Here is a 26,931-nt window from a genome sequence, read left to right as displayed (position 1 = left end):
AAAAAGGTCCACTGTCCATATTCTATTCTTATTTTTCTCATTCAAGCTTTTGGAAGTCCGATAACTCGATCAATTTGCTCGCTCATCTGTGATCCACATGAGCTAGCATATGTGGCAAAAAATGTGGCTTCATTTAGCAAAGAATTAAGATGAGTGAGAACCTCTTAAGTTGACTTGCTGAGGTCGTTCAATAGCAGTTCAACCAAACATTTTCAAGAAAATTAGAATCACATTTAAGATTGAGGTGGATAATCGAGGTTATTATTAAACAAGAAAGTCGTATTTCAAGCAATAACGCTCAAAGCACCTCTCATTGGATTTATTGCTTTGTTGTTTTTCACTTTTATACATGTTTAACTTTGCGTTGGAACTAAACAAATTGAAATGTTTAACTTTTGCCTCCTAAGTAAATTAAAAATGATGATGGCCTTCAATGATGATTATTTTCCATCCAGTCCAGTTTGGGGGGGGCTCAGCATTGCATCCCTGCTGCTTGCAGATGCTGTGGTGCTGTTGGCTTCTTCGGGCCGTGACCCCCAACTCTCACCGGAGCGATTTGCAGCCAAGTGTGAAGCAGCTGGGGTGAAGATCAGCACCTCCGAATCGGGGACCGTGGTCCTCAGTCGTAAAAGGGTGGAGTGCCATCTCTGGGTCGGAGTTGAGGTCCTGCCCCAAGTGGAGAAGTTCAAGTATCTTGGGGTCTTGCTCATGAGTGAGGGGAAGAGGGAACGGGAGATCGACAGGCGGATCGGTGCAGTGTCTGCTGTGCTGCGGACGCTGTAGCGGTCAGTTGTGGTGCACAGAGCTGAGCCCAAAGACAAAAGTCTTGATTTAACGGTCGATCTATGTTCCTGCCCTCACTTGGCGTCAAGAGCTGTGGGTCGTGACCCAAAGAACAAGATCTCAGATACACGCGACCAAAATGAGTTTCCTGGGCAGGGTGTCCAGGCTCTCCCTTAGTTTGAGAAGCTCGGTCCTCTGGGGGGGGTTAGTGTCTTTGCCGTTGCTTCTCCACGTTGAGAGGACCCAGTTGAGCTGGTTCGGGTATCTGTTTTGGATGCCTCCTGGACGCCTCCCTGGTGAGGCGTTCCGGGCATGTCCCGCAGCGAGGAGGCCCCGGGGACGACCCAGGTCATGCTGGAGAGAATATGTCCCCGGACCGATAGGGGAACGCCTGGAGATCCCGGAGGAGTTCGACGGTGGCCGGGGAGGTTGCTGGGCTTCCCTGCTCAAGCTGCCGAACCTGGGACCCAACCCTGGATAAAGCGGAAGAAAATGGATGGATGGACTGATGAAGTGAATACGTAATAAAATATTATTTTAAATTAAATTGGCATTGATTTTAAGTTGGTTCTTGGTCATCTTTGTTTCAGAAGAAAAAGAATAACAACTGAGTTGTAGTGATGATTAGAATTTTTATAGACTCTGGAATTCAGACCTTTGCATTCATCAAGTGTTTATTTTGTAAAAATTCCCCCTTAAAATAGCACAGAAGCATGTACAGACCACCCAAATATTCAAGGAAGAAAACACAATAGACAAACAAAAGCTCTACGTCAACAAAATGTCCCTGCCAAACAGATTGTGAACGAGTGGGAAAAATCCTTCTCATAATTTATTTATGCTGCTTGAGAAAATGTCCTTTGTATCAATCCTCAAATGCTATGTGTCCTTTTTGTCCCGCCACCCCAACCCCACTGCACATAATTATAACCAAAAGCCTCAGAGTTATTGCATGACTCCAAAGAAATGCCCCTCTGATGTTCTTTGTGTGTCACAGCTAATTAAAGTGGGAACAAAATTCTGGCGAAGAAGGACTTTTTCAGAACGCTGCTTCTCAGAGTGAACTTCAACCCTCCGAGGACACACTTGGAAAGATGAATTCGGCCACAAGGAACAGTGTGGTAAATATTGTACAACATACTTGATATTCTTCTCCTGTGTCATGTAGAAAAATGTATTGTGTGTGACTTTAATGCACAACAGATGTAGGGAAAGATCACATTCAAGAGCCCGCTTGCAACAAAACTACATGTTGTATAAACATCCACAAAAAAATAAAAAATACAAGTGGGATGGTTTGTCATTTTTCCCAGCACAGACAAAACCACAAATTCCCGTTACACTCCGCAGTAAAATGGCTAATCTGGGTGGAAGGGAACCTTTTTTGCGCTGACTGAAGTAAAACGTGTAACAGATTTGCCGGGTCATTCTCAATTAGAGTCACATTCATAATGCAAAAACATTAAACAAAGATTCCTTCACATCGCCAAGGAAGAGCATGATGTTTCCACGCATAAAACATGAATTAAATGAAGAGAATTCTGCTACAAATCAGTTTCGATGCAACATATCTCGGGGCAACGTGACATCTCTACAGCTAATTATTCATGCAACATTTGCAGATGAGGCACATTCGTATACGCCGTACTGGGCCCATCATCGGTCCATACAACAACTGAAACGGTAGACCTCATTATCCTCTAAAGCCCCTATCCCACTGAGGGGCGAACGATGGCGGGTGTCCGCAAAGGAAGCGGCTGTTTTGATCTCGTCAGGGTGCGTTCAAGGTCGCCAAGGTTTGACATAATGTTGCCAGGGGTTCCCTTGTGGTTAAAAAAAAAAAAAAAATACAAAAAATTAAAACTATTGGCGAACAAATGGCAACCCTTTGAGAAGCTCTAGCAACAATTTGAGAAACGTTGGCTACCGTGATCGAATCTTGATGAGCTCACCTCGCCAATGTTCGGCATAGGAACTTCACTAACGAACTAAATAAATAATTTTCAACATGAAGCCAATTTAATTCCGTTTGCTTGGGACATTTATTTCTTACACAAACGGATTTAAAATAATTGCTTGAAACATCCTACACATTATTTAGAATACATTTTTTGACGTGTGGTTATGCCATTAATTTAGGTTTTGAGCATCACAGTTGTATAAACGTAGCTTGGCCAAAGCAATAAATCATCACTTTTAATTGAAACACAAAATAAAAAAAGACAATGAACATGACATGACATTTCAAATTCCATTATATTACACCCAGTGCAAAGAGAACATTTCATATTTCAAATTCCCCTTCACAGATTCAAACGCTTCATATATATATATATATATATATAAAATTAAATCAGGCATTCCAATTGTCAGGTGCTAGCAAGCTAACTGTTATAAAAAGCGATCTTTAGACTTAATCTCTTGTATTATGGGATTTAAAGCCAGCCAGGAAAAAAAAAAAAAAAGCCTCATACTGGGGTATACAGTTGCATACCCTATATAGTGATCTTATATTATGTATTAGCATGACCTCCGAGTGCCAGTATGAACAGTGTGGTTTACAGACCATGAACAAAATATGGCAATAATCACGGGCTTTGTATTATCTGTACTTCCATGTTTTTGTTATACTCCTTTCACATTGTGGCCAAATCTGGCCTGTTGTCAAAAATAAAAAAAAGAGCTAATCTCAGAGCTGATTGTGATCTTGGAATTTGAAAGTTTCCATGATCTACAGAGCGAGGCCTGAAGCTCCATCTTTTTGCATATAGCTAAACAAGAGACAAGAACTGCATGAGACACCCACTGATTAAAAGGAAAGACTTCCTAATCCGCACATGTTTGCCAAAAGACATGTTGGCATGAAGTGAGGAAATAAGGAATATATCTCAATCTCGTTGAGGAACAAACCTAAAGCCATTTTGTAAAACATCTGAATAGTTTGTGGTCTGCCCCGGCTTTGTGGCCGAAGCTTTACCGGAAATACGCACATGGAGGTTGGATCGAGTTCGCCCGCTAGCCCCTTTTTCTCCTGAGTTTGGCCTTCATGCGGCCATTAAATAAGCGCCTTCAATTCATCTAAACCTCATGACCACAAGGTATTTGACTCTGACCTCGTTAAATGTCCTCCAGTTTTATGGTTAGGTCAAAGTCAAATATTTGTTGCCCTGAAGGGTTTCACAGGTGAAAAACAAATCACAGAAAACGTCAACAAAGCCTTCCAGTTAATTAGTGGTTCACTTCATTTTAGCATTGTCACTTCTTGTCAGAGCACCTGAGTTAAAAATGTATACAAGTACTGTACATTTGAATTTGTAGTAGTAAATATCGTTGCAGAATCTGCTTTTAAAAACTTGAATCTTGTACAGACAAATCAACAAACCAAAAAACCATCTACACTTGCCTTGAAGAAAAAAATACTCACCCTATACGTATGCTTTTACTGGTTAGACAGCATTATGCATGAACCCAATGGTGTCAAAATCCAGTCCTTAAGGGCTGGTATCCTGCTGGTTTTCAATGCTTCTCCCAAACACACCTGACTTAAATGATTCGGATCATTTTCACGCTCCTCCAGAGCTTGCTGATAGGCTAATCATTGGAATCTGGTGTCTGAGGAAGTGAAACTTGAAAAACATGCAGGATACCGGCACTTGAGGGCTGGAGTTTGACACTGATGGAACTTACTGCATAGCGGTGTCAAACGTCAGATCTCCAGGGCAGAGATCCTGCATGTTTGCACTGTTTCTTTCTGCAACCCACCTGAATCATAAGATCAGATCAACATTTACCGAGTATTTTTGGGGTCTCCTGAAATTTGACCATTTTGAAGGTACAAGATTTTGGCCTAATATTGGGACATATTGGACCACCATGTTGCTAGGCACAGAGCTAGCATATTATAGCAAAAGCAATGTTTTTCATTTTTAACATTTCAAATGAATCCAAAGCAGACCCTGGTGCATTCATAAATTTATGTCTTAGCCAGTGATACATGCACTATAATAGACCGCACTGCTAGCATCTGAAAGAGCAGATATAAGAGGGCTGACTCCTTCTTCACTGCCGTCATTTCTGTCAACGCTGCTAATGGCACCGCTACCACGCCAGACCAAGCCTTTCGACCCGACCCCACTCTGTCCAAAGAACTCCTCTCGGTTCCTTGCGGTATTCACGTACTGGTCCAGTTCATGCCTGTCCACTTCTGACCAGAATTCAGCGGAAGAAGATGGCCCCATATGACCAGCTGAGTCTGAATTGGATGGATCTGTTATATGCACAGGAGGGAGGAAGGAGGAGCAGGAAGTTGGGGAGGGTTCAGGAGGAGGTGAAAGTTGGCCCAGGTGAGTCGGAGGGAAATTGGAGACTGCGTTGCCGTACATTTGGCCATAGTAGCTGGCAGGAAGGGAGCCTTGGTGGGATTTCACCGTCTCATGGAGGCTGACTGGGGACTGGGGATAGGGCACGGAGTCATGGGGAGGTGCTGGGCATTTCATGGGACTCCTCAAGGTGATATGGCAGCCTGATGTTTGCGCGGAGTTCATCCGCGAGCCGTTTGAAGAAACCGGGCTCATGCTGGAGGCCATGTTTGAGTCGACAGAAGCCATTCTGGGATTCCGACGTGGGCTCGGGTTCTGTGTGCCAAGCATAGGACTGTGGTGGTTGCCAAAGTGATGGCTGTAATGTAGATTATGGTGGTGAGGATGGTGGTAGCCGTTCCAGCCACCCATTCCTGCATCCTCCTGTGTATGTTGCGGGAAGAAGACTGATTCGCTCGCTCCGTTTTCTAGGATATCCAGAGGGGACATCTCCGGGGTGGGCAGTCCATAGCTCTCAAGCTCCTGGTGCCCCGGTGCCTGGAGGTCCCTGAAGTGACCCAGAGAGGGCAGCAGGTGGTGGGGGTGGTGGTGGTGGTGAGACATGTGTCCATATGGAGAGCTTCCAGAGCCACTTTCTCCACCCAGGGGGACGATGCCAGGGCCCATGCCATGGCTCTGAGCCAAGCTGTGAAGCAACAGTCCCGGTTCAACGCGCTTGAGTTTCTTTGTGGTCTTCTTGCGGCGAGGCCGGTACTTGTAGTTTGGGTGATCTTGGAGATGCTGAAGGCGCAGGCGCTCTGCTTCCTCTACAAAAGGACGCTTCTCTGTCGAATTCAGTGCCTTCCACGACTGGCCTGATGGACATGGAGAGTAGAGTTAAAATTTCTTGCATGATTTATTTACGGAGAGATAGTTTTTTTGGTTAGGTTGAGAGACCAGAACACTAGTTAAGGTTTCAGAATAGATGGCGGTTGGGCTTTTGTAAAAATGCACCCTGGCAAAAAGAACTGTGACGCGAGGAGCAAAAAAAGCACAGTGAACCTCAGTGGAAAGTATAGGTTCAACCATGAGCTCCTTGGCAAAATCAGCTGTTTTGTTACCCCACTCATCCGTTCTATCCGTCATCTGACTTCCTTCTTTCCTCATAGACCTGCTTCAACACTGACAAAGTACCCCGCGGTGTAAACAACAGCGTCATCTTGAGCACTACTTGTAATATAATTTAGAAGAATGTATACTGGACACTCAAACTTTATCTGCTATAACTTGGCTCATGTTTCAAATTAATGGTTAATAACAATGATTGCGTGATGATTCTGCTGAATGAGTTGAACCCGTTTTATTTACGCCAGGAGTTGGAGCAATTAAAATTACAACACCACTGCACCTGCAGCGAAAAAATACAAGCAAAAAAGCAAGAAATGCAGATCCAAACATTTGAGGATTAGAAATTTCTCTCACTATCACATGGCAAGAGCTTTAAAATAGAAAGCCGCTGTATATTTTTAAATACAAAATAGTCATTAAATTTATTTTGATTGTGAAAAGGAAATTTATCTTTACAGATTAACATTATACATTATATATATATATATATATATATATATATATATATATATATATATATATATATATATATATATCTATATCTATATCTATATCTATATCTATATATATATATATATATATATATATATATATATATATATATATATATATATATATATATGTGTGTGTGTATATATACACACATTGTGTATATTTGCAATATAATCTAAATATGACTGTCTAATTTGTATTGTATTCAACAAATCCTAAAGCCCATTACATGCAGCAAACACGAAATTAATCAAATATGTTAATAGAATCTAATGTATTATATTAACATTACCCATTGCTACAAATCTTGATTGACAGAAATGTTAAAATGTCATATTTATTCAACCAATTTAAAGCACTGGAATACATTAAAAAAATATATTTGTGGCATGTTTATAAACCACATAAAACAAAAAATATTTCTCTACCCATCTTTTTTTGATTTTTTCAAAGCTCCAGTGTGCCGCAGGTTGAGCAATTCTATTATTATTTTAAACCTGCAGTTTTACTGTCCTGATAGTGTGCTCATAAATGCACTTTTGGCAAGTAAATTTGAATCCCTGCCTTAACAAGACACATCGGTACAAAATGAAGGTGAAATCAATTGATTGTTTTACTGCATTAAAATGTGTGATGAAACTACTGAAAAAGAAACATAGCAGATCCTGGCGTGTGCCCTGTCAAATGTAAAAGGCCGTTTGTTTTAATAGTCAATCATTCGAAAAGACAACTTTCCCGAGGTGATGGTTGACCTACCGAGCATCTTGCTGAGCACAGCGTTATGCAGGTCCGGGTTCTGCAAGGCGAGTCGTTTCCTCTCATCTTTGGCCCACACCATGAAGGCGTTCATGGGCCGACGAATCCTCTGCTCACCCCCCATAGCCTTACCGTGGGCTGAGCCTCCCACCAGATCTGCCCTGTGGCCCCCTTCTGTGGGCTCCACTCTCCTGGTGCCGCCATGCTCACTGGGGGAGCTGCAGTCTCCGGAGATGTTATGGTCAAAACCCATTTCAAGATCAGAGGCAGGACTCGGGGTCCTTGAGGCCCACGATGGGTTTACCAGTGACACCTGGCCGGGATGCAGCCGAGACAAGGCGGGCTTGGTTAAATTCATCCCCGAACTGGGCTTGCTGTCTTCTTGGATTTTAGTCCAAGTGCAATTCTCCAAACGTCTGTCTCAGTATGGTGGGTTGCAAAGTTTCATGGATAAGCGCACGCTCTTTCAGATGCAGGCGGGACGGATTGGGAGAGTGTGATGGATTTGGACCACAAATCCCGAGTACAAACATGGAGATCCGATAGGGGTGGGACAATGGGACCGAAACCAAAATATTCCTCAGAAGATATTCCACCAAGTCTCTGCTTTTCCCACTGCCCTCCTTTTGGGGCGACTGGTTTGCTGCTTCTGAGCCGTCTGACTCACTAGCTCGCGTCTCTCCTTCCCGCTAGCGACTTTGAGAACTTGTGGCCAGAGTTCGTCGACCCACGCTGAGCATATTTTTATATCTATGTATACAGACACACACACGCGCACACACGCACGCAAGGCCAATGACACACACTTATAGATGTGAATTTAACCAATGAGATGCCAGGCAACTGTGAGGGGAGGGAACGTGCAAGTGTGTGTACATGCTTGCGGGTGTGTCTGTGTGTGTATGCGAATGTGCGTGTGTGTGTGTGTGTGTGCGTGTGTGTGTGTGTGCGTGTGAGGAAATGGTGGCGGTCAGAGAGGAGGAAAGAGGGGGAGCCAAAGTTTTTAGGACCACCAGTACCCTCTCTCTTCCATGCACCCCACACCCCCACGCCCTGCTTTTCTTCATCCCTCACACATGCACACGCACACGCAAACACACACACACACTTACACCCTGCCCACTTTACAGGGGAGATGTAATCAGAGAGGTTCCATTGTTTCTGCCCAACTGAGATTGACCATCTCTCACACACTTCAATACACACATTCATGATGCACAAATTTCAAATGTAAGCGCACGCACTCTCACACATACACACACGCGCACGAATGTACTGTATGTCTATGCAGTGGAACCTCTCAAACGCCTTTGAAGTAATATAATCAATCGTTAGGCCATTGAAGTATGCACCCTCCCAAAAATCATCATGCACTCTGCTATTTGAAATTTATATCAGGGCATTTTCTTTTAGTTTCACTTTTTTGGAATTTGTTCATTTATTTTCTTTCAATAAAAAAACAGTTGGAAACTGTGTGAATACTGGCAAAGACGGCAGAATGTGTCGCTACTTATTTTGGCAGTAAGATATGTTGGGCTTTTACGTATAACATTGCTTGTACAGATAATAGCGCTTTAACAATGGTGAGGGTTCAATCTTATTATAATTATTACTTAAAAATTCAAGTACCTTAACAGAAGAAACTTTGGTGGAAGTTTGTCACCTCGTTGTTTATTACTTGCATAAAGTTCATAAAGTAGTTGACATTTGTTGTAATAAGGAATCTAATAAATGTACCAGATATCGGATATAAAAGTGAACTTTTTCAATAGATATAATCGTGAGAGGTTAAAATTTGAATTCTACCTAATTAACTTCAGTTGTGTAAAGATTTGTGTGCTGGCTATTAAACGTGAAGTTAGATGACAAATGTAACCAGACAATGGTAACTTAAAGGACGTCATGACTTGGGGACTGGATTAAAATAATACGGTAATATCCCAGAGAAATGTTTTTTACACCATTATAATATTTCTGTCACTCAAGGCAGACCTGAGGAACACGTGTATGATCAACTCCAATGTACAAAAAAAAAATCCCGGTTAATACATCCATGAAATTTGTATGTTATCATGAATTGACAGTTTATGTTCCAACAGTAGTGATTAGTGCCTGAGCCTTGAGCATAACAACAACAGACTTTATTATGGTTGCAATTTGTAAACAGAATTATCACTTTATGTTGCCTTCACCTGGGTGCCTGTTACTGGCTCACAAACTTGCAAATATGTAATGATGATAAAAGCCCTTACATAATTCTATGACTAGATTTTTTGTCGTTGTTCTCTTCTGCAGCGCAATGTCGCTGGCAGCGCTCTTGCTGTGTGTGAAGGTTCTTCAGACGTCGTTGGGGCTCAAGTCCACGACAGAACAGCGATGGAGGCCAAGAAGGACTTTGCCGCTACAAATCTGCTGAGATGAAGGTATCAAGCCACCTGTTGTGCATGCGTAAACAAGTCGGTATTTTGGACATGAGTCTTCCACAGCCAGTCAGATTAAAGAAAATCCACCCGGATACAGCTCGACCGCACTCTGACCCGAATCGTCCGACGTGTCAAATTTTTAGACACACAGACACTAAGGCAACATGACTTCATCCTAGTAAAGAAACAGCTCTTATTAAATAGAATGGAATAGAATAGAATGCCTTTATTGTCATTGTGAAGCTGGCATGCAACAAAATAAAGAGACCCGCTCCGATTGGTGCATATTAAATAAGTACAGTACGAACAATAAATAGAATAAATGTTATAGACTAAAAATCATAGCTTCACAGAGTGCATTTGATATTTTCAGTGTGTTCTTGTTTTGTTGTTATTCAGCGTGCTAATGGCACAGGGGAAAAAAGGTGTCTCTGAGTGTTTGCTCGGCTTTTTTGAGCCCCGGAGCGCCGGCCAGAGGGCAACAGGTTGAAAACTTGATGACCAGGATTAGCGGTGTCTCTGACAACGTTCTTGACTCTGCTCAGATAGCGAGAGCCGACAATATCGTCCAGAGAGGGTTGCGGGCATCCAGTGATTTTCTGGGCGGTGTTGATCGCCCTCTCAATCGCTTTCCTGTCGGCTGCAGTGTACCCAGCGCACCCCACCATGATGCGATACGCTGGTATACATTCGACGGCGGTAGGATATAAGGTCGCCAGCATCTGCTCCTCAAGGTGATTTTTCCTGCTGCTGGTCTTAAAGTAGATGGGAGCAGATTACAACTCCTGCCCTCATTGGTCGATGGTCGATAATCGCATGTTTAGTATAGAAGTATAGAAGACCTTATAGTGACCTGCAAGACACTCAACCTTGATCTCAAGAGAGAGATCGGCACTTCTATAACACACGATTGGCTCCCGGCAGAACCATCGACTAATGAGGGCAGAAGTTGTGATCCACACCCACCCAACTTCCGCTTTTTTTTCACACCTGGACGTGCCAGTCGGTCTCATTCGTAAAACACGCAGGCTGTTGCTTCAGAGACAGAGGAGCAAAGACCTTCACCGTACCATTGGAATTCTCTTACCTAGATTTCTTTTATAATAAAATGGTATTTCAAGTGTAAACTCTCATTGTTATCTAGTTTGATCATGTACAGATTTGACTTTAATTTGACTTCCCAGACGCGCACTGAGGACACGATAGGCAGGGCACGAAGTAGCGTGAGATCACAGTAGTTATTTTGATATTTTTGGACATTTTTAATTTGAGCTAATGGCCATGGCGTGGGGTACCTCAAGGTTCAAACTTTGTCACCTTCCACAAATGACAGAAGTTGAATGAACGTGCTGTCGTTGTCTAGAGCGAATAATCAACTGGATGAGCCAAAGCTTCCTTCAGCTAAACGAAAACAAGTTAAATGTAATACTTCTCGGGAAGAAAGAAAAAAATGGTTGCCGATATATAACAGCGAGGCTCTCTGTATTTAGGTACCTAAGACCAAATATGCTGATAGACTGGTTATGTTCATGAGCCACAATGTCAAAACTTTCTTGTAGTCAATACTTTCTTTTACACTTTTATTGTTTCTCTCTCTCTCTCTCTCTCTCTCTGTCTTGCTCCCTCTCTTTCCCCTCCCTCTCTCCCTCCCTCTCTGAAAGACCAATGCCTCTGGGTCCCACCCTCTCATACCATCACTTCCATTGTGTGGTGTCACATTTTTTACATCTTTCACAGGACTCTTTCTTGCATATTATGCATTATTTTGTTCTAAGTTTGTGTCCACCTGTATCATCTTTTTTGCAGCATTTTTCTTTGAATGTGTTTTTGTTTGTTGTTTTTACTCTGTGTTTTTGTGTCATTGTTTTGTTTTAGGTTTGCTTACAGTAGTTTTTGTTTGTTTGTTGCTACAGTTTGCCCCGTCAACCGCTGTATGAATATGGGAGGTTAGGTTAGTATATCCGCCGAGGATGCGCCCCAACGCTTCACTATAACAAAATGGCAAATGCTGTATACTGTCCTCACAAAGGCGCTCAAATACATGGCTCCAGGGGGTGCTGCAGTGGCGTCTGTGAGCCTCCTGCTTGACCACCAGGAAATACCCCTCCCAACTGTCACGGTCCTGATTGTGTGTGAGCTTGTGTTGCTCAATGAAGACAGCGAAGGCTTCTTTTTGACGTATCATCTTCATTTTGAGAAACAATGTCTCAGCATTTCACATGCACACATGATGATTGAGGGTTTTGTTGTTTTTTGTTTGTTTGTTTTTTTTTTTAATGAAATCTGCATGGTCATCCCTAAAAACACACAATGAGAATTTTTCAACTGAACATAAAAATGCTAATGTTAAACTCCAGGCCCGGGGCCCATATCCATTATGCTTCATCTTTTATTTTACATTTCATTCTAGCAAATTGTCTTTACTTTTGGTAATGTTTAGATAGCGTACGCACGGTTACCTAACCCTTTAAAATGGAAGAATTTTTGCACAAACTATTCACCGGACTGATGATTTGAAAACTAGCAATCTGTTAACGATGTGTGGCAGATAATATAACAAGGCGTTCAGACATTTTCAGTCATAATGGCCGTCTGAGGGAAACAATAACGCTAACGTTTCCCACGACAAATATTAGTTTGACACACCTGCTTTATTAGGTGTCCTAGTGCAAACAAACATCGTCTCTGTTTCTTATATCAGGACAAGACAGACTTTATAACTTATTGTGTCGAAATGTGCGTGCGTATGTGTGCGTTTGAGTTGGAACCACACCTTGGCGTTGAGGAAATTTGGCAAGGACTGTAGACTTGGTGGCTAGGGAGAAGACAGAATCAAGGAGGGAGGATAAAGCAAAAGCCAGCAAGTGCTGATACAACACCCCCACACCCCCCGCAGCCACCAACACACACACACGCACCGACGTAGGGACACAATGGCATCGCCAAGCGGGCGTGTTTACTTGTGTGAGTGTGAACGTGTTTATGTGTGGGAGAGGTCATGTTCACACACATGTCTATTTTTGAATGCACCGAGAGAGGGAAGTGTGTGTGATGATGGATGAGGATATACACACACACACAGTTCCAACTCAGGTCGCCACGGGAATCCCCTGACGCTATCACCCACTGACACATGCGCATTGTTCTACACTGGAGCCTTCTACATTCACAAACAAGTGTAAAAATAAGTTAACCGCTGTTTGATTTAAAAAAAAAAAAAAACTCAATAAAACTGTTTTCACTTTGGGGTAGTCATTTGTTTGATGATATCATCACTGAGTGCTATTTTATATAGGTAGAGACTGTCTGTGTTAGTACAGCTTGTCAGGATGCACCATTTCATTGCTTAATACATAAATTGTTTCTTGCGAAATAGAAAAAGAATGTGTGTTTGTGATGAAGAGTGTCAGGTTCAGGCAGCCTTCAACATTTAATAAACAACAAAGCAGAGAGAAGACACCAAACCTTTTCTCGTGAGGAGAGCGGACAGGAACCTTCACCTTCTGAAAGCTCCTTCCAGTCAGGTTACAAACTCTGTCCATCTCAGTTTTATTCATTTGAGTTGTCCCTAGGTACAAAAGTCCTGAAGGGTTGGAAGAGACATGTGTCAACAATGTAAACAATAGGTTTATGATCGTGAGGAATGCAGTATAGAGTCAGCTTCCTCAGGAACATCAAGCGCGACCGGTCGGGTCACGAAACCCCCGTTGGTCGGGTCACGGGCCCGTCTCGTCAATTCCTCTTCACAACCAACAGTAACAGAAGACATTCATCCTAATCTATCAATACAGAGATTGCAGTGAAATTACATAGATGGTAAAGCGCACCAATGGGTAGGAATTGGTGCTTAAGTCAATTTTCGACCACACATCACAACTGTTGGATTGGCAAATGTGACATTGTACACATTTCTTATCTTTCCTAAAAGTCTGTGAGGAAATACGTTGTGACTCTTTTGTATTGAACCCAGACGAACGTCATGCGGACTGAGAAGCTCACGCACGCATCAAAATAGTGGCGGCGGTCATGTCAAACTTCACGTATTTGCTCTTTGTTTCTCAGGCAAACTGCAGCCTGTTTAGTCTGCACATGTCCACTTATCGTTTATTTCACCAACTTTCTACTCTGGGCTCGACTTTCTGTAAACTCCATTAGATTCCTCACTCCTGTTTGGTTTCCGCCGCCACGCGAATATCTGAAGCCCATCAAGCGAGCGTTTCCGAACAAGAAGAGAAAGTGGGATTGGACTGGGGAGGGGAAGACGAGGGAGGCGTTGGATTGTTCACTGCAACAGCAATAGCGGGCTGGGAGGTGAAATGTTTTGGGTTTTTTTTTTTTTTGCTCTTTGCGGTATGCCCGTCACGTCAATTTTTGTGGGAACTGGCGAATGAGATGGAGTGATTCTTCAAGTCAATGCTATCAGATTGAGACGCAAACACTGATGAAGGGTGTAGAGGAGCGGGACGTGGTGACTTTTTGATCGGGAAGCCACAAAGAACTTCATCTTGATAGCAACCAAACAATGAGCAAACACAACAAACCTAATTGTGGCCTTATAGCCTTTATCATTTGGACATACTTTTTAGTTTTCATTCTTTTATTGCTTTATTTATTAAATTACTACCTTAAGTTAAATTAAACCTTTCAGTTTGAACATACTTTCAGGTACAGTGTTGTTGAATAAAATACCCCGAGTTTGGATGTATCAAAATTAAAATGTTTGGCTGAAACCAAAAATGACCAACGCTTGCCAGAAAACACAGGAACCTAAAAAACAAATCAAAAATGCACATCTCCATTTGGTTGCAAATCATCTTCGGGAACGGACTGTAACTTCACAGGCAGCGTCCTGCACAGGTCTGTAAATGATTGATGAGAATGCAATAAAAGTGCATACTATACCTCTGAATATACTCGTTAAGTGTTTTAACACTTGTGCAAAGGGGGCTAGTTTAAACAGGCTCCTGTTGGGGGTAAATATTATATTTTTTGGCTATATGACAAAGGTAGGTTCTTTGCTAACCTCCAAGACGCACCACGCACTGCTATTTACTAATCCCACCCAAATGCGTTCCAGCAGTAGTTAGTTGCCTAAGTTTTTGCTCATCACAACATCCATTTTCAAATTGGTGTCAGTTTTTCTCTTGTAACAATGCATTTTTTTGTCGCTTTGGGCCAAAGATTTTCAGCGGTTGAGAAGTTGGTGCATCCCATGAAGCCATGTTGTGAATAAGTATGTATAATATGTAAATAGTAAACAAGCAGACGAACCCATAAAAAAATGTAACACTTAAAATAACACGGAATTTATTGGATTGTTGTCCTGCTAAGACCTAAAGTTGTGTATCAGATGACTGATCATGAGCGTTCAAGATTTAGTGTTCAGTGGCTTTGATAGAGTCTTTCATTGGATGAAGGCTGGACAAGAAAAATGTCGGGAATCTTTCTTTAATTGTTCCATCATGTCACCGCTAGCTTGCTAACTAGGTGGTCTCACAAACTATTCTAGTGGGCTCCTAATGTCCTGAGGCTATTTGGATGCAAATGAAATGCATTATGACTTATGGGCCACCACTTTCCAAAGCATACATTTTTTCCCCCGTTTCCTCCTTTAAAGCATGTTGCGGTAATATTCACTTAGAATAATCCAGTATGTTTTGGTCACACTTACAGTATAATTTCTGTTAGAGCAGTAAATAATATTGTCTTACAAACCAGATGGTGGAATGTTCATTAGAACACATGAAAGAATCTGTCTGCAAACTTGAATCGCTCGTGACGTTTGGACAAAAAGACTAAATGTTTCAGCTCTGCAAACCTTGCCGGTCGTGTCAACGCATCGACAACATAAACCGCAGCAGCACGAGGGCTTCCAAAACATGAAATCACTCAACCGAGTAAAACTTAATGAAGCGTGAGTGTTTCACTTGAAGTTTGGTCATGTTTACCTTTCACCAATAATGATCGTTGTTAAAGTTCTGTTGTGCTTCCACCGTATTCTGATTGTATACATGCTGTACTTTTTAAAGCAACGCCCTTATCAAAACGTCTACTGTGAGACCCATGCTCAAATGTTTCCATATCCAAGGTCCAAAATGTCAATAAATGAGCCACAAAATGTTTACTAAAGCACTAAAAAATGTTACATTTTTTGCTCTCTAACCTGTAGAATAAATACCTTCAAAATCCTAGGATTCAGAAGTCCATAAATCTTTGGGGAGAATACTTTTCTAAAGATAATCAAAACTTAAGAGTTCCAACTACCTTTATGAGTAACGTCACATGGGATACTGTAAGTTGAGGGAAAAAAAAACAAAAAAAAAACATGGCTTGTAACCATCCATTTTCTATTGCAGTTGTTTCTCATTTGAGTCCCGGGTGAGCTAAGGTCTATCCTAGTTGACTTTGGGCAAGCAGCGGTGAAGACGATGGGCGCCAGTCAGTCGCCGTAAGCCAATTTATCTGAGTAGTCATATTAACACAGTTAAGAAGCAGCACTTCTCACTGCTCGACAAAGACTTCCCAATCAGCTTTCCATTTTGTTGAAAGCAGAGTTGACTGAGGACAACAAACAAGTGACAGCGAACTCCAAGGCTCCAGTTCAGTCACCACACACTTGGCACAAAGGTTTCTTGTGGTTGCTTCAAGAATGCAGACTATGTCAAAAATTGCAGGCGTGTGTGCATGTGTGTGTATGTGTGTGTGTGAGGTCTGGAAGGCTTGCATTAAGTGCCCATGTATATGACCCCACACTGAGTGTGTAATGTTCATGTTGATTTTGATGGTTCTGTGTCACTCTTCTTTACTACATGCGTCTGTGTGTTTTGCCTGTGTGTAGAACATACAGAAAAATCTGGATTCCTTGCCAGCTATCGCAGGGCACATGGAGGCAATCATTCATAATCACATTCACACATATGGGCAATTTAGAGCAGGTAAAGGACACTTAAAGTGGCGTCTAGATTTATTTAAAAGTAAAAAAAAAAACATGGTTACTTTTTGGCGGGCGAGGGGAGTTACAGACACGTTTACTACAGTACATCACCGTATACTTGTGGTTCAGCATCTGCAGAGCCAACGATTTTTGATGATTTTTTTTTTAAAAATTCCAATTAAAAATATTGTGTCAGGAGAAACATTTTTGGGTTTTCAACGGCAACTAAAAAAAATCACACTGTATTTTAATGGACATTGGTTGTACGGATTTAGAGCAGTGGTCCACATTGTGTAGGTTACATTTTTAATTTACCACTAGATGGCAGGCACCGGTTAGTGATGCTTACGTTGCCTTATACTTCCACATGAGCAGGCCAAATAATGTTTTGCACATTTAGGACAAACATAGTAAACAACAATGAAAAATTATTTTGAATGGAATTTTGAATTTTGAAGAGGGTTTTGGAACTGGATCTGTATAGTGAAAAAAATATGTACATCACATGTGATGTACAATAGCTGGATGGAGATATAGGATGTTTGTTTTTTTAAGGAAATATTGAAGGATACATTTAAAACAATTAACATCAGCACTGTTTCTGAAAAGGCACAGACATACACGAAAACTCTCATCCAAACAAATAAGTAGATGACACGCAAGGATTAATCCCTTAAGTGTGCGCTTGAGTGACAGAGAGAGTGCGCACTATGGACAACCGCGCTCATTTTCCTCCACCATTGTCCTGCCGCACTTAGTTCACGCAGTGTAAATACACTTAAGTCGACACACGTAAAGCATGCGGCGCTCACGTTGGCAGCGTTAGCACAAATCTATAGCGAGTATGTGTGTTTGTCCTCGTGTGCACGTTTTGTGGATGAATAGAAATTTCTGGGAATTGTGCTGCTGCCATATTGGGGAGTTTCATGAAAGGAAGGCGGGTGGATTGTGTGTATGTGTGTGCGTGTGGGTGTAGGTGCGCGCGCGCGTGTGTATTGTATTTTACATGGATCGATTAGAGCAGCTTTTCAACACGCAAAGTTCTACAAAACACACACCCTCCTTTGACCTATATGCAACTTTTCTTGCTACACACTCAAACACAGTAATGAGGGCAGGCATGCTGAAAAGGGACAAAGCCTGTTATTTCCAAGATGAAGCTGATTGAAAATGACAAAGACTCGCCATAGCCTCTGAATGTCTAAAGTACAGTGGAACCTCTAAGGTCAAATGCAATTCATAATGCTTTGTTCATCCCTCAAAGTGATTTTCCCGTTGGAAATAATAAAAAATAACCTCGCCTGGGCTTGAATGCACAACTTTAAAATTAAAAGCACTAAATGTGAACTTTGACTCATAGTTGCTGTGTGGGCCAGTCAGAGACTGTGAGCAGGCTTTATGATGCGGGCTTTACTTTGCCTGCTTGAAGGGCCACGTGATTGGGTTGAAATTTGGCGCTTATGTAATAGATTTTCACAAAAAAATTATGTTTACACTAAAATTATCCCTCAATAAAAAAGACTGTTAAGTGTTTTTTTTTGTTTTTGTTTCAGTGCCCAAAAATATCTGGACACCCCAAAATTGGAAAGAGCATTATTCAATGGAAGAATTAAGGCAGGCACGCTACTGGCTCCTGGTTTGCTTTTTCACGTTCAGTTGTCGACTAAAATGGTGTGCAATTGCCAACAAAATTCATGAGCACATTCTTACACGCGTCTACATCAACCGGCGCCCAATAAAACAATAAAAAAGCACAACGTTTAACAACAGATATGAGCTCAGATTAGGAAAAACCTATATCAGCTAACAACATTAAAAATAGTGATGAGCATTTCCATAGTTTTACACGTTGAAGAGGACAAGCGTAGGAATGTCCATGTGAGTTTTGGTGGCGAATGGTCATAGTTTCCAGACTTTCAGGAATGGTAAAGTTTTAATTATAGCCACCTAGCAGTTCTCCGGCCTGTATGCTAACTTCTGCAGCTAACTAGCCAGCACAGCTAACGGTCCTCTGCTGCGGTCACCCAGGCAATGAGCAAGTGCTAATACAACCAAGGTTTGCTGGATTCATTTGGTTTCTTACCAAGGAGATGTGTGGTGCAGATAGCTGCAACATACCAAAGATTAAGCTAACGCTGACTTCTCCCCATGAAGGAAGTGCACCTCCGTGGTACCGGGCAACGTGCGCTCGTTGGCATACCAAGCTGTTGCAGGCCCCAGAGGTCTTTGCGAAATTTACTAACTGGTGAAAAATCCAGCACGCTTGCACACAACTCTGTTGATGAGGCATAGACAGATATATATAAAGATGGAAGCCCATGAAAATATGAGCCACCAGACCTCCAGCGATGGGGATGACTTGACAGACAATTGTGGCTGCTGTGGAGGCACTATTTTCGGGTAGTGCTGCTCATTCTCACATCAAGATCCCGCCCAGTGCCTTTTTGCTCCACACATCCTCATGACAGATAGCCAGAAAGCAATGGACACGTTGTGCATCCTCCCAGACTGGATGTAAGGAGCTCAAGCTGGGGTACCAGCTCATTTTCACATTCTCTCAAAGGTCACCAGCAAGGAGGCTCATCATTGAGATATTTTAAGAGGTTAAGAGGCCATTTTTAGGGTGTTCTGCGTACATTTTGGTGCTTGTTTTCGGACATTATAAGGGATGTAAATACAATGATTTTCAATGGCAAAATGCACTGGGACCCTGCTTTGACTCACCTCAAGACATTGTGGGCGTGGCTTTTTTGCCCTTTTCTAGGAGGCTTTTCGGGACTCGTTAGGTATGGACTGACTTTTCCTCAACAAGATGACAGCATTAAAAGTGTAAGCTAATATTATACCTCTGATGAAAAAATCTACATAAACTGAGCTTGTAAGTGAAAAGTGGACAGTCCACAGAAAAGCTGCCCATTAAAATCCACGTTGTCAAAATCAAAACTTCTTGTTAATGTCCTGGCCAAGTCAGTTGATCATGAAGTGTGCACATTTTTTCTGGCTTTTGTTCCATAGTGCGCCTTTTTGCCAGCTAACTGGTCATGTGACATCCAGACTGAGAGAGTAAGAATGCAGCCCACAATGGCGAGAAAGGCTCCATCCATCCTCATGAGAGGACACTTCCTGTCTGACATCACCAGCAAAGGCCGCTGAATAGGCTGGGGGACAGGCGGCGGTTGTAGAGTTTGGGTGGAGGACAATTCCTGGTGCCCAGGTTCTGGCCGGCGGCGGCACATGAAGGACAGCAGACACTTCCTGCTCGGGAAGGTCAATGGCAGAGTCTCCATAGATCTAGTTGAAGTAGAGAAGCACTTCCTGGCGTCAGAGGTGACTTTGAATAACTCCATAGATCACAGGGAAAGTCCACTTCCTGAATTGTGCCACTGATAACTGGAACAAACACTTCCTGCTCCAGGTGGGTTGAATGTCCTATCACATTGTTCTCTGGTGGTCCAATAAAAATCAAAATGATTTTCAAGAATGTGTGCTTTAAAAAAAGGGCACCAATAGTGGAACAGTCAAGGCTGTGTAAGTGTGTGTGTAACCAAAGGGACTAAAGTCTTATTCCCTGTGACTAAATTTCAGATGGATCGCCTAAGATAAACATAGGAATTGACTATGTTTACATGTAAGCAGGCAATCTTTGAGGTTTAATTTAAAAAAAGAAAAAGACAAAATACTTATACTCCTCAACAAAAGGGTATGGCTTGTCTCCTGCTTGTTATCAATTTGGTAAATAGTTGGATGGCTGTTTTAATGTAGAAGCAAACCTCCAGCATTTATACAGTGATGACGGAGGTGAAGATGGACTCAGTTATGGTTGTGTTGAACACATTTGCTGGCAGCTTAGTCATGCTCAAGGTCCTCTGCTGAGCCTTGTTGACGTGGGGGATTACGGTCAGCTCCTAGTTGAAGTCCTGGGTGATGCTGGTCCTGATTTGTTGGTCCCTGAGACCTGAGCACAGCACTAAGTCTGGGAGATGAGTTTCAGTTGACAGCAAGTGGCAAAATCCTTAAGGTATGAATTGTATTTAGAAAAAAAAATCAATTAGCCAAAACCTGACGTTTTTACAGCTTTACATGACTAAATATGTTAAGCATCAGTTTAAAAGGAAGAGATTCATGAAATTAACCAGCATACTTTTTGTAATATTTCTGCAGTTCTGACATTTCATCTGAAACAATCATGAATGATAACAGCGACAACAATAATGATGGTATTGTTTATTATTATTAGTTTGTATTATTAATTTAGTTTTATTTCTATAACGTGTCTTTTTTTTTTATTGTCGATCAACCAGAAAGAGTCTGTAGATTACCAAAAATACCATAATGGTAATGGTACATCAACGTTAATATTTATCACGTCGTGATAATTTCCCATGAGAAAAAGTCAATAAATAATAGGAAAAAAAAATCAGTGCGCTTAAAGTTTATTTTGTATCTCCTCCAGCTGGAGAAATATAGGCAGAAACCGGCGAACCATATGCAGAAACGAGATAATACTGGCATCTAGTGGACAAAATGAGTATGAGCAGCTCGAAATACTCGTTACTGGCTTCATCCAACATCCAAAGATGTAATAACAAGAGCATTAAACAAAAGAAATGATAGGAACAGCTACAACAACTATCGATGTTAACTTCTTAATTTTGCTTCAAGAAGAAAACACCGCTAGTCACTGCTTGATCCCGGAAATAAACCACAAGTCCCAGCATGCACCTGTCACGAGACCACAAGGCCGCAGCCGGGAGCGAGGTCCCCGGCCAGCCAGAAGAGGAGAGACGCTGTGGACGCAATTCCTCCACTTTCATGAGGCTTCTATACGTCCACGCTTGACAGTCCACTCGACATGGCCACGAACCAAGATGTGGCTCGGATCGGCAAACAACTTGACAAGATGGTCCACAAGAACAACACGGTAGGTTATCATACATCTCTTCAAAAATGAATCTTGACATCAGCAACTGCTCAGGGAAACGAAAACACCCGTCATAAAACGAACAAAATCTGAGCTGTGATTGGTCAAAAATGCCGATGATTCATCACTTCCACCTGCAGTCAATTTATATTTAAAATAGCTTAAACTCATTCGTTTGTTGTTGTTGTTGTTTTTTTTTTAAACACACATGAATTTCAAAAATGCTCCCTTGCAGGATGGCGCGTTGGAACTGCTGATGGAGTTGAAGAACATGACAATGTCTCTGGGAACTCTCCAGGTTAAATTAAGTCCACATTATTCATCGTTGGTAGCTGGGTGGATGAGTGTGTTCTGAGTGAAAATTTTAGCTCTGGACCTTTGGTGTTGACTTTGCACGTAGTCAAGTCTTAAAGCACTTGGAGGGAGGGGGGCACACTGTAACCCATATTTATGAGGCAGAAATTGGTAGCTTGAAATCAATGAACATGATTTATCATGCAAGAAGAGAAAAACATCACAAGTACACTTGGAAAGCATACGTGCATCCTTTGATCATGCTATATAAATCCAAACTATTATTATTACTGTTCAATATTATTAGGTTTAAAAATCAAAGTTTTGGAAAATCCTCACTTATAGCAATGATTCCCCCTAAGTATTTTTTTGTAACACACTTTGTATGTGGAGCAATGTCTAAAATGCCTAGGAAAATGTTAAAACTCATGTAATGTCATTTGTCCAGTCCACCAGGGTCGGGATGTCAGTAAATGCTGTGAGGAAACAAAGTTCAGATCAGGAAGTCCAGAATCTTGCCAAAGTGCTCATCAAGTCCTGGAAGAAGTTAATAGGTGTGTGCTGTTGTGTAACTTTATATGACTTTCATATTTGCATTTTTAAAAAGCCACATGCTCAAGACGCATATTCTTGCACAACATTTCCGCGACTCCAACTGCCATCCAATTTTGGAGGTTGTGTATAGTTTATGAAGAGTGCACCTTTCTGTTAGAGAAATCTCTAAAAGAAGACTAGGACTAGCCTAGCTGCTAAGCAGCAAAAAGAGTAACTCAGACCAGCCAAGATTGACTTTTCTATATCATGGAATAGGGAAAAAGCTTGGGCGATTGAACTCGTGTGTTCTCCAACGCTAATTCAACTGCGTGTGTTCTCCAACGCTAATTCAACTGCCCAAGCGCCCCTGCCTGGTTTTTATTCATTCAGCAAAGCATTGCACATTACAAGACATAACAAAAAGAGCCAGTCGGGCGCCACCAACAGCTGGGCCGAGGTCCCGGCTCACACTTTCCTGTGTCAACAGCTTTATCCAAGGACTGGGGCCAGATGAACCAGGACCGCACACACGGATAGCAATGCACACTATTCTAGACAAGAAATAAGCACATCATGATAACAAGCTAATATATGATTTCCTTCACACTTTCCCATACGGATTAGCTGGAGATTTCTCATTTGTTGTAATGTTTATTTGTGTGAGATGGCTCAAAGTGCAAGTCGGAGAAAAAGGAGAAGAAGGAGGGTTCTCTGATGGGGACAACTTCTACATCAAAGGATTATGGCAGCAATGAGAAAAGGTGTGTCATCCTGCAGAATCAGCATGTAAGGTCCCGTCGTTTTTATACGTCATACTAGTTTAAAGATGCCGAAGCTAAGTGAATTGACATGAGCCGAGGGTGATGCCGCTTGTAAATTTCACGGATGGGACTGAGCTGGATAAAAACAAGTTGATTTTGCTACTTCAATATTGCCTTTGTGGATTATGAATTCTCAGAAGGCTACTTAGAACATATTGTTGTCAAGTATTTTAGTTTTGTTTTCTCTAAGTATTACCTTTTGACAAAGGGCATTAAGAAACACTCTTATTTTTACATGATCTATTGACCTAAAAATTCCGGTTCTCTGGGAGTTGATGAAAATTAAGGCTGGAAAAAAGAAAACATTTGTATGTTCCCAGCAGGATAAATGCAACCTCCATTTTATTTCATGGCCAAATGGCCCGGCCCGCTCTTATTTTTATGCTTCAGATGTAAAGACTATAGAATGTCTGTTTTTGTATTTACGCTCTCCCGACGAATATCCCGATGTTGTGTAACCTGACTGTTTTGGCACCTACGGATGGACAGTATAGTACTTTGTGACAAGTCATCAACTTCCGTCTTGCGCTATGTATTTATAGTTTTTCATGTATTTGTTTGTTTGTTTGTATGTTTAAAATATGGCAAGGGCAGCAAGAGTAGAGCGCAGCCCTCTGTTGTCCTGCCTGTTGCGGTCACGTCCTTCCCGGTCGTTCCCCTCACCGCAGACCACGTTCGGAATAAATGTCGAGAGTTGCTCATGGCGGCACTGCAAACTGCTGGTGAGGACCAATGTTCATTACGAATATTACACTCATACACATAGTCATTAGACTTTTTTTTTTTTCATCATTAATGTACAGTATATACAGTATATGTTGACGAATCAGAATCGATTCTAAATTCTGGTCCGCGCACAGCTCTAATGTGCATTAACCACATCCCGCTATCCCTGTAAACGTGTGTCCGTCTCCAGCACCCAGCCAATGCACGGAATCTTATTTTCTGAGAAAGTATTGTGCGGCAAAGAGGCAATTTTAATTGTTAACTCCTTTACTGGCGTGTACAGCTATGTGATTAGGGCTGTGATTATATGCATTAGCTTAATTATAAAGGTATAATCCATTTCTAAGAATGCAGAATCCTTGTTTATTTTGCAGATGACTACAAGACGTTTGGAGTCGACTGCAGCGTCCTCGCAGCACAAATTGAGGAACATATCCTTTTATTTTGACTCGATTATATACCCGCAAGCGAATCATTTGACATTGGAGTTCACGCACGCATGTATCTTCTTCTACATTTAATACATGTAAACTTCTCTCTACCTTTTGGGGAAAAAGGACAAAAACTCTCTGGCTCTCTCAACTTTGGGGGGTGCTTGGATTTACTCTAGAGATGCTCAAGCAGCCGCCCAAAATGGGCTAGCCATTAGGCATGGGACGAGATACAAATTCCAAGAGACGAGATAGCTCTCGAGACTCAAAGGGCTGGCTGAATTAGCCACTGAATCCACTGCTTCCACCATCAGAAATTGCTTCAATTCGAATGCGATGTAGATACCGAAATCCCCTGTTATTTTGGTAGCGCTCACACTTGATGGGTCCAGGGGCAATGCAAAAGCGTTTTCCTCAATTGGAAAACCAAAATGTTGCCACACAGATGATCTAAAAGTCATGGAAGCATTGTGCATTTCTCCTTTGCAATTAATGGCGAATCGCAAACAAGGTTTAGGTGCATACCGCCACCTGCCGTGCGAAAGTGTAGCAGTCACGGCTAGCCATCGACCTCGATGCCCTCCATTGCACTTCTGGCGGTTGATCTCGCGACATCTCGTCTCACGAGCTCTCGTCCCATCCCTACTAGCCGTGAATATGGATAGGTTCATTTCCATATGCGTGGCTATTAAATCACATATTTGTGTGAAGCTTCACTTCGAGCACACTAAGTCATGACATGCATGAACTGGGTGTAATAATGACCTACGAAATACAGCAGCAGATTTAACAGCCATTTATCAGAATAGGAACAAAGATATGTACGTGTCAGTGCATATTTGACTCATTTAGCTACACTAGGGCAAAGAATAACAATAGATTGATTGTACTATAACAAATCGACTAACTAGCAAAGTGCCCATGTACTATTTGCGTGATTTCCGCTTTTCATAAGCACTATACATCGCCCCCTGTTTGTGAGGATGTTGATGCCCTTGACAGCGGCTGGTCGCGCTCACGGATCTTTGAGGATTTCAAGTCCACAGACGTGAAGTACAAAGCGCGTCTGCGGAGTCGAATCTCCAACCTGAAGGATCAGAAGAACCCAGACCTGCGGCGGAACGTCCTTTGCGGGAATATCTCGACTCAGCGCATTGCCTCCATGACGGCCGAGGTCTGGCCGCCACCCTCGTTTAAGAAGTCCCCGTCGTGGGTTTTTGAACGCGTTTGTGCTCGAGCAGGAAATGGCGAGTGCAGAGCTAAAGAAGATCAGGGAGACTCTAACCAAAGAGTCCATTCGGGAGCATCAGCTGTCCAAAGTGAGCGGGAGTGGGACTGACATGTTTGTATGCAAAAAGTGTCAAGGGAGAGACTGCACATACACACAGGTACAAGTGTGCACACACACACGCATTTACTCTATATGCGCACACACACACACACGCTATAATTATGCACGTCTGACTGCTGAGCTCTAATCAAGTGTGTGCTTTTCATCAGGTGCAAACCCGCAGTGCTGACGAGCCAATGACCACCTTTGTAATGTGTAATGACTGTGGTAACCGATGGAAGGTATGTAATGCAATGGGTCATATTCATATTTCCCGTCATGGCTTGTGAAATTTTTACTTGACTGGAAGAAACCGGGGGTGGCGCACTTCAGAGGTCCTGAGTTCAATTGCAGCTCTTTGTGGTGACGCTACGCTGCGGCACTTTACTGGAACCCACTAGGGCACCCCTGCACTAGAGCGTAAATCCTAATCGTGACTGCTAAGCAGTTCGCATACGAGTTTTGATAGTGTCTACAAAAGTATACGTTTAACATATGATACAAAATGATGTTATTTCCAAAGACGACATGGTGGAAGATGCGGTTAGCACTGGTTAGCTTGCCTTGGCCCTCCTGCGTGGAGTTTTCATGTTCTCCCTGTGCCCACATGGGCTTTCTCCTACATTCCAAAAACATGCATAAAATTGTTCTTAGGTGTGATTGTGTGTGTGAATGCTTGGCCGTCCCCGGGTGTCCTGTGATTGGCCGGCAACTAGTTCAGGGTGTCTCCCTCCTACTTCCCAATGACAGCTGGGATAAGCACCAACAAGCCAGCGCCCGCGTGAGGATAAGCGGCTAAAATAAATGGATGGGACGATTGAAGTACCATGCCTTTATTAAAGATAGGCTTTTAAGTATTTCACAAAACAACTTACAGAAGATTATTTATACTGCGTGTTTACAAGCTGTAAAGAATAATAAATTTACCATCAACACTTGTCTATTTTCCCTGTATTTGTTTTAGTCTCAAAGTGTAACTTTGATAACATTGTTTTTCCTGCACACTAATTGCCGCTGGCCAAGAAGTAACAATACATTTTTTACATAACTTTCAAAGGAA

General features: G+C 42.2%; 2 protein-coding genes across 3 annotated transcripts in view; one reads left to right on the top strand and one right to left on the bottom strand.

Annotated features, from left to right (window-relative positions):
- Positions 1-1,439: 1,439 nt before the first annotated feature.
- Positions 1,440-8,154, bottom strand: sox18 (SRY-box transcription factor 18). The gene is made up of 2 exons (XM_088409181.1): positions 7,458-8,154; positions 1,440-5,956 (listed from the first exon to the last, which is right to left on the bottom strand). Exons 1-2 carry the CDS (start codon positions 7,813-7,815, stop codon positions 4,764-4,766), a joined length of 1,551 nt encoding a protein of 516 aa, XP_088265307.1. The 5' UTR covers positions 7,816-8,154; the 3' UTR covers positions 1,440-4,763.
- Positions 8,155-21,538: 13,384 nt separating this feature from the next.
- The window catches only part of tcea2 (transcription elongation factor A (SII), 2), a 7,275-nt gene continuing 1,882 nt past the window's right edge, over positions 21,539-26,931 (top strand). Inside the window, exons 1-9 of one of the 2 annotated variants that reach the window (XM_088407643.1) lie at positions 21,539-21,735; positions 21,971-22,033; positions 22,478-22,583; positions 23,228-23,324; positions 23,979-24,106; positions 24,485-24,541; positions 25,561-25,715; positions 25,783-25,929; positions 26,042-26,113. In XM_088407643.1, coding sequence (XP_088263769.1) covers positions 21,667-21,735; positions 21,971-22,033; positions 22,478-22,583; positions 23,228-23,324; positions 23,979-24,106; positions 24,485-24,541; positions 25,561-25,715; positions 25,783-25,929; positions 26,042-26,113 — 894 coding nt within the window. In that variant the 5' untranslated portion in view covers positions 21,539-21,666. Of the gene's footprint in view, positions 21,736-21,970; positions 22,034-22,477; positions 22,584-23,227; positions 23,350-23,973; positions 24,107-24,484; positions 24,542-25,560; positions 25,716-25,782; positions 25,930-26,041; positions 26,114-26,931 lie in introns of both variants that reach the window. The other variant, XM_088407642.1, reaches the window with a different exon arrangement.

This window comes from Hippichthys cyanospilos, chromosome 2, assembly GCF_059441005.1.
Source record: "Hippichthys cyanospilos isolate Australia breed blue-spotted pipefish chromosome 2, RoL_Hcya_1.0, whole genome shotgun sequence".
In the NCBI taxonomy this organism is placed as follows: Eukaryota; Metazoa; Chordata; class Actinopteri; order Syngnathiformes; family Syngnathidae; genus Hippichthys; species Hippichthys cyanospilos.
This window is presented reverse-complemented; position numbering and strand designations above follow the sequence as displayed.

What these genes read in the sequence shown, in the direction of transcription:
- sox18 (XM_088409181.1), bottom strand. Translation starts at nt 7,815, where the DNA reads ATGAATTTAACCAAGCCCGCCTTGTCTCGGCTGCATCCCGGCCAGGTG. An exon ending in TGTGCTCAGCAAGATGCTCG is followed by an intron (nt 5,957 to 7,457) that starts GTAGGTCAACCA and finishes CATGTCCATCAG; the next exon opens with GCCAGTCGTGGAAGGCACTG.